Source organism: Solea senegalensis, unplaced genomic scaffold (genome assembly GCF_019176455.1).
Source record: "Solea senegalensis isolate Sse05_10M unplaced genomic scaffold, IFAPA_SoseM_1 scf7180000015143, whole genome shotgun sequence".
Taxonomy (NCBI): domain Eukaryota; kingdom Metazoa; phylum Chordata; class Actinopteri; order Pleuronectiformes; family Soleidae; genus Solea; species Solea senegalensis.
The window spans coordinates 13415-21673 of record NW_025321238.1 but is presented as its reverse complement, the minus strand read 5'-3'; the positions used below and the strand labels follow the sequence as shown (position 1 = coordinate 21673).

The window sequence follows — 8259 nt, the reverse complement described above, 5'->3', positions numbered from 1 at the left end:
AGATATAAATAAATATATGTATATAAGATACGTAGATATAAATAAATATATGTATATAAGATACGTAGATATAAATAAATATATGTATATATGATACGTAGATATAAATAAATATATGTATATAAGATACGTAGATATAAATAAACATATGTATATAAGGTTATTCTGATGGTCACCTCAGATCCTGACGCTCCTTCTGGCAGTTTCCCAGGAACGATCCGTACTGACACGAGTAGACGTGCGCGTGGACGCTGACCAGGAAGCGCTCGTTGAACTCGAAGGCGCACGGGAACTGCTCCGACAGCTGCCACACACACTCCAGGAACTGGTCCATGACGGGGGACACCTCTCTGGGATCTCCGTCCAGGTGAGCGTACCTGCAGGGAGGGACACGGCACGCAGGGTGTCTCTACACGTGGACTGAAACTCTGTCTTTATTTTAAACACTTACTGACCTGTGGGAGAACTTGTGTCCAAAGGAAACCCAGTCTCTCTCTATGAGCACCTGGAGGACGGGAAGCACACACACACACAGACACACACACACACACACACACACACACACCTCCATCACTAAGTTCAAATGTGTTATTTTGTCACTTCACGTTCAGATTGACGCCAGTGACACAAAGTGACCACACGAGGAAGCAGCAGCAGCTACTGTGATTTTCTCTCTGGACTTTGGTGTGGGAGAGTGAGTGTGTGTGTATGTGTGTGTGTGTGAGAGAGTGAGTGAGTGAGTGAGTGAGTTACCATGAACCCTTTGATGGTTCTGTAGAACGGGTCCAACAGTACAGAGGCCACAGAGCAGGCCTGAGCTGTTCTGTCCCAACCATCAGAGCAGTGGACCACGACACTCACGCCTTCATCTGACACGGCCTGACCGGACAGAGTTTAGTCTTTATAATCAGTGAGTGTGTGAGTGTGTGTGTGTGTGTGTGTGTGTACACCTTGGCTATGAACACTCCTGCGTCCATTATAGCTTTAATATGTTTGAGCCAGCCACAGTTTTCAAGACCCCACAGGAAGTCAGTCATCGACGGAGATCGCATTTCACCAACTGTACGAAAAACACAGAGAGAATGTCGGAAACATCCACCAGGAGACTGACTGCCAAATAATGACCTGTTGTAAACATCCACCAGGAGACTGACTGCCAAATAATGACCTGTCGGAAACATCCACCAGAGACTGACTGCCAACAATGACCTGTCGGAAACATCCACCCGTGAGACTGACGCCAGCACGACTCCGGTCGGAAACATCCACCAGGGAGACTGACTACAAATAATGACCCGGTCAGAAACATCCACCAGAGACTGACTACAAATAATGACCTGTTGTAAACATCCACCAGGAGACTGACTGCCAAATAATGACCTGTCGGAAACATCCACCAGAGACTGACTGCCAACATGACCTGTCGGACATCCACCAGGAGACTGACTGCCAACAATGACCTGTCAGAAACATCCACCAGGAGACTGACTGCCAATGAGCTGCCGGAAACATCCACCAGGAGACTGACTGCCAAATAATGAGCTGTCCTAAACATCCACCAGGAGACTGACTGCCAAATAATGAGCTATCCTAAACATCCACCAGGAGACTGACTGCCAAATAATGACCTGTCGTAAACATCCACCAGGAGACTGAATTAACGGTCATCAGTTCAAACGTTTTTTTATGAACTAAATCAAGTTCCTGTGATTTTTATATATTATATATTATATAAAAATATATATTATAAAGACAAAGAAAACTGAATCTTCTTGATTTTGTGGACAAAAACATCAATATTTTTACAAATTTTCTGAACCAAACGATTACTGAAAATAATGGTTAGTTTCAGATTTTTATTTGTCTGAATTGTCGTGATTTCATGTCAGTAACGTGAGAATGTTGAGCTTTTATTGTGAAGGAATGAAAAGACGACATGAGTCTCACCCTCGATGAACTTCTGTTGACTGCTCCTCATCACGTGAATGTTCTCAATACCGATGAAATGCAGCTTGATGTTGGTGTAGTGATCCTCGTTCTCGTAACCTTTACCTGCTGCTCGATTCGCCATGGCATTCAGCTGCGCACACACACACACACGTTTATAGTCTGTCTTTGTATTCTGTTACACTTTAACCACTAGATGGTGCTGTTTACTGCAGTTAGTGAGCGTTAATGTCAACCAAAGAGAACGTTTGAATGACAACATGAATTCATTCACTGGTCTTCCCCTGTGTGTGTGTGTGTGTGTGTGTGTGTGTGTGTGTGCGCGTCTCTCACCTTGGGCCTGGTGTCCACCACATAGATGAAGTCACTTCCAGGATTGGACTTCATCACAGCCTGCAGCATCATCTCGTCTTCCTGGCTGCGTCCACTGAAGCCAGACAGAGGCTGACTGCAGCGACACACTGCTGCCTGCAGGGGGAGACAACAACGGACTGATGGCCAAATATGAATGAATGAAATCACTGTGGTTTCAGAGCGCAACCACAAAGTGACAAAGTTCAGACATAGCAGAGGTGATGGAAATCATTGGCAGACTGAAAACATCTGCTCCGGGCCATGACGATATCTGTGCTTCATTGATTAAATCTGTGTCTTCATCTATTGTTGAACCATTAACATATATTTTCAACCTATCGTTGCAGACGGGATGTGTGCCTAAAGATCTAAAAATTGCTAAAGTTATCCCACTTCATAAAACTGGGGATACAAGATCATTTAATAACTATCGACCAATTTCTATTTTACCATGTTTTTCAAAAATTTTAGAAAAACTGGTACAAAAAAGAATCTTATCTCATTTAAATAAACACAGCATTTTACACGAGCACCAATATGGTTTCCGGGAAAATCATTCTACAGATATGGCCCTCTTACAGCTGGTTGAAAAAATCTATACAGCCATAAATAACAATAAATATGCTTTGGGTATTTTTTTAGATTTATCGAAAGCCTTTGATTCTGTTGACCACACTATTTTACTTTCTAAGTTACATCGTTATGGTTTTCATGATATTTCATATATTTGGCTTGTTAATTATGTTTCAAACCGAGAACAGTTTGTTTATGTCAATGGTTGTACTTCTTCCAGAGCCCAGTTGACATATGGTGTCCCCCAGGGTTCCATTCTTGGTCCGTTATTGTTCCTTGTTTACATTAATGACCTTGCAACTGTTTCTTCCACGATGCTACCAATACTTTTTGCTGATGATACTAATCTGATTTTGACTCACAGTCACTTTGATTCTTTAATTAGTGAAGCCAATTCTGGCATTATTAAATTTTCTGAATGGTTCCAGATAAATAAGTTGACATTAAATGTAAAAAAAACAAATTTTATTATATTTACGGGAAAAAAAAAAATATATTGTAAATCCAGCGCTAAAATCACTATTGGGGATAATGATATAATCCAGGTTTCCTCCACCAAATTTTTAGGGGTATTAATTGATGAGAGGTTGTCATGGTCCGAACATATTAAACTTGTTAATAATAAAGTGTTGAAATCCATTGGTATCATCAGAAAAATTCGTGATTTCATATCTCAGGAAGTTTTAAATATACTGTATTATAGCTTAATTCATCCACATCTCAGTTACGGTAATATCGTTTGGGCTAGCACTTATCCTTCTAATTTACAGAAATTATTAATCGCGCAAAAGAAATTTGTTAGATTAGCCACCTTCTCTAATTATTTGTCTCCATCTGCCCCTCTGTTTAAGAATCTTCAGATAATGTCAGTCTACGATATTAATATACTTCAATCATGTGTATTTACTTATAAATATATTCAACTTTCCCACTTGCTGCCCAAATCCTTTCATGAATTCTTTACAGTTAACTCTCAGGTCCATTCTTATAACACCAGACAGACTGATAAACTTCATCCCCCTTTTTGCCGCACTACTCATACTCAGTTTTCTTTTGCTCACAGAGGCTCCATACTTTGGAATTCCCATCTTCATGTTGTTAAATTATCTTCATCCCTCAATACTTTTAAGTTAAGACTGAAAGCTTACCTGTTAAATCAAAGTTCCTAATAGTTTTTTATTTTTTTTTCCAGTATATTTCCAGTATATTTGTCATTGGATCATTATCTCTTTACATGCTTATACACTCAGTTAAATACAATCATTTTATATTTATACATACCCATGTTTTTATTTCTGACTTCTTTGAGTGTCTGCTATAAAATGGCACTTGTATTGCTTCCTTTTTTGTTGTTATTTGTTGTTGCTTTCTCCTATTGTTGTTGTTGTTGATTTATCCTTTGAATGTGTATATTTCTTGGGGAGGTGCTTCTTATAAGCCCATGTAGGGTTTTTTAACCTCTCCTGCACTTACTATTCTTCTTTAATTTCTGTTTTTTGTATTGTCGTTTTTTTTATGGTGCAAATAAATAAATACAAAATACAAATACAAATACAAAGTAGCTGAGCGAACAGAGAGGACACGTTTTCTGTCATAAACAATACTTTATAAAACAGAAGCTGTGTGTGTGTGTGTGTGTGTGTGTGTGTGTGCGTGTGTGTGTGTGTGTGTGCGCGCTGACCAGCGTGTCCTGGTGAAAGTAGGACAGAGCAGGAAATCGTCCTCGGCTCCTGAACCTGGAGCTGCCCACAATGACGGTGGGCGTGGCCGACTTTGGAACAAACAGCTGTGACGGATACGTGTCGCACACCTGACGGCGACAACAATAACAACAATGACTGTGTGACTGTTGATGATTGAATGAGACTGTGGTCACACTCAGACTCACTCTGTATTCACTGTTGGCTGCCGTGGCGACCCACAGGTTGTTAGGAACACCCATCCTCTTGTAGTCGGCCACAAGGTCGATGAACGCCCACGACTCCGCCCTCTGCTCTTTGTTTACGTTAGGATTGAAGGACAAACAGTAGAGTTCACTGTACTTCTCTGAGAGACAAGGAGAGGAGACAAGGAGAGATTTTGTAAGGGCTTCAAGATCTTATCATGATAGAAATATATCAAACCATTTCCAGGCCTGGAAAACAACATTTCCAAGACCATCATGACTGTGGGAACCTGGGAATCTGCGTGCCGTAAAACTGTGTTTACATTTCGGACTGTTGCTCCGCCCACTAGAAGCCCATTGGACAGTTTGAGGTGAGAATACGAGCTGTCCAGCAGAGGGCGCTCTGTGTGTGCGGCGCAGCCTCTTTGCTGGACACACTAAAAGATCTCTGTGAGGCAAAGGAGTCAAACCTGCAGCCCGTGGGCCACATGCAGCCCCTCCACGTAGAATCACGTTATGACGATGTTTTTATACATTTATATAAACAACACTTGACCTCAGAGGCCACCAGCTCATTTGAGTTTGAGGCCCCTGATCTGAGAGTTTTCATAAATGAACTCATCTACAGTTTTATCCTCCACCAGCGGGCGCTGTGCCAATCTCAGGCGGGGTCACACCCTGATAGATGGGGTCACACCCTGATAGATGGGGTCACACCCTGATAGATGGGGTCACACCCTGATAGATGGGGTCACACCCTGGACAGTTGAACAGTCCATCACAGGGACACACATAAATGCATGTTTTTGGACTGTGGGAGGAACCTGGAGAAAACCCACACACAGGCAGACAGACAGACACACACGCACACCTGGACGTGACAACCTGACCAGTGAGGCGTGGACGTCCACACAGTCCCTCTCCTGAGGGACAAGGATCTGGAAGACCTGGAAGTCCTTACAGCGCAGGATCAGCTGACTTCCTGCAGGTGAGGGGGGGAGTCTCTCCACACTGGACACCATGCTGTGCAACACCTGGACACACACACACACACACACACACACACTCTTCTTAATCACTTACACCAACCATAACCAGTTCCTCAGAAATGAGATTCTGCCTCATTACGACCAGGTTTTGGTCTCCATGACGACTATGGTCCTGACAAGGTCAGAAAAAAAATGTCCTAAAGAGAAGACACATACACACTTACAAATGTGTATGTGTATGCGTGTGTGTATGTACACACACGCAAACGCACGCACACATGCACGCGGACACACATGCACACTCACTTAGTGTCTCGTTTCACGTCTGAATGACAGTGAACATAAATCAGCTGATTCATAAAAAAATGAATCAGTTCCATAAAAACACACACACACACACACACACACACACACACACACACTTGTGTAATCAGTCTTGTGATCTTAAATATTCAGGAAGAAGTTTTTTTGTCACAGGAAAGAAGTTTGTTTTTATAAAAGCTAACGTTCACTTTGAAGAAGCTGAAAAATTAAAAGAACTCGGTTTTAAAACCTATTGATGGATTATTTGTTGCAGCTGCATGTGAGGGACAAACTGAGCAGTGAGGACACACGGACACACAGCACATGTCATATCTATGTACTCCACAGGGGGCGCTCTCTGCAACCTTACTATACCATAAAAACACAGGGTTTAAACCTGTTTTTGACCCGGGAATGAGTTAAATCTGATGATGGACAGATGATGGACAGATGATAACAGATGATGTACAGATGATGACAGTTGATGGACATTTGGTGGACAGGTGATGGACAGGTGTCCTACTTACCCACGTCTCCTTGCGTGTCTCAGGGTTGTTGTCCACAAAGATGGTGTGAGTGGCAGAGAGATAAAGAGTCCCCACGCTGATTTTTCGCTGACCTGACGACCTGTCCAGAAGACGCACTTTGTCCACCTGAAAAGACACAAACACACTTTGTCTTCTTCTGGAGAAAAAACAGTCACATGCTGACAAGAGAGGACACAAAATACTGGGTGTCCATCAGTTACGAGATAGAGATGAGGGTGGAGGTGGACATAAAGATGGACATGATGAGTAGAGGGACAGGGACAAGGAGAGGGGAACAGTGTCATGTTACACAAAGAGCCGAGCCGTGTGTGTGTGTGTGTCGGTACCTTTGGAGTCCGGATGTTCTCCATCACTGAACCAAAATGGAGGAGAGAGAGGGGGGGAGAGAGAGAGAGAGAGAGTCCCGTTCACAGGCTCGCGCCGTTTTCCCGGTCCCCGCTGTTTCCGCTCTGTCCTGGACTCATGTCCGTCCGTGGTTTAACCCGCTGTTAAAACCGGTTTAACCCGGGTTAGTGACTGGTCTGAACCGCGATACACGGAGCTCGCGCTGCTTTTATCTGCGTCTCTACAGCTGCGTTCACTGCGTTACTCTGCGTGCGTGCGTGCGTACAAACACAACGCAACGTAACTGCCGTCAACAAGCTAACGACGATAAACCGCACGACTTCCGCTTTCGTCGACTTTTCCCTTTCACATTAAAACCTTTCGTCTGTATGTGTGTGTGTGTGTGTGTGTGTGTGTGCGTCTGTGTGTGTGTGTGTGTGTGTGTTTCAACTAGAAAATATTCACATTTAAGAAGCTGAAAAATGACAAAAGTAGAATTAAATAACTAGAAAATAAAACTGATAACTCATGGATTAATAATCCAGACTGAACTGGACACCTATTCATTTAACAGATATATAATCTCTGTTGATCTGACTCCGCCCACACTCAACAGCTTCTCTGCTTGGATTAAAGGGTTAATGCTTCAGCCCAGACTTGATGCTCTGTGTGTGTGTGTGTGTGTGTGTGTGTGTGTGAGACGACCTTTACCCCTGACCCCTGAAATGGTTGATGGTTCACACAGTCTATGATCTCTACGTTACATGATCACGTCTTTATTTCACAGACTTTTTGTAAAGCACTAAAGAAAATCAGTGATTTTAGCTGCTGGTCCTCTGCTGCCTCATGTGGTCACTTTGATGTACGATCACGTGATGTACAGACACAATCACGTGACGTAAAGACGCGATCATGTGATGTAGACATCGTAGAAACGTAAACTGACTAAAATCTGTTTTGACCTTGTTTAAGAAAAACCTTATTTATTTGTATTTAATTACACGTTTAAATGATAAAAAATCAAAGTCAACTTGTGTTTAAAAGTTTGTTCATTTAAAATTCGAATAATCTGATATGAATCAAATAAAACACCAGAGAGTGAAAATAAACTTTGTAATACGATTTTTATTCAAGTCTGATTTACACACAGCAAAGTGAATGAAAATATAGAAATATGTAACAAACACATTCATTATTCCGATGTGGGATACATTTTTCTTTATTTACAGTGATCAATAAAAACACACAAAAATCTTCCATTAATGCGTAAATATCCTTTTAATATTGAGGTGATTTTTTACTGAAAAAGTTTCAGCAGCTGATTCTTACGTTAACT

General features: G+C 42.1%; 1 protein-coding gene across 1 annotated transcript; it reads right to left on the bottom strand.

Annotated features, from left to right (window-relative positions):
- Window positions 1-172: 172 nt before the first annotated feature.
- Window positions 173-7218, bottom strand: mtmr7b (myotubularin related protein 7b). Its single transcript, XM_044017179.1, has 11 exons — window positions 6926-7218; window positions 6579-6704; window positions 5631-5793; window positions 4763-4920; window positions 4556-4684; window positions 2281-2415; window positions 1948-2080; window positions 951-1060; window positions 754-879; window positions 456-505; window positions 173-377 (listed from the first exon to the last, which is right to left on the bottom strand). The coding sequence occupies exons 1-11, from the start codon at window positions 6947-6949 to the stop codon at window positions 173-175; spliced, it is 1359 nt and encodes a 452-aa protein (XP_043873114.1). The 5' UTR covers window positions 6950-7218.
- Window positions 7219-8259: the final 1041 nt, after the last annotated feature.

Excerpts from the sequence above, each read along its gene's own strand:
- mtmr7b (XM_044017179.1), bottom strand. The coding sequence starts at position 6,949 with ATGGAGAACATCCGGACTCCAAAG. Across the intron at positions 5,794-6,578 it reads AGACACGCAAGGAGACGTGG|GTGTTGCACAGCATGGTGTC; the intron begins GTAAGTAGGACA and ends GTGTGTGTCCAG. Across the intron at positions 506-753 it reads GAACCATCAAAGGGTTCATG|GTGCTCATAGAGAGAGACTG; the intron begins GTAACTCACTCA and ends CCCGTCCTCCAG.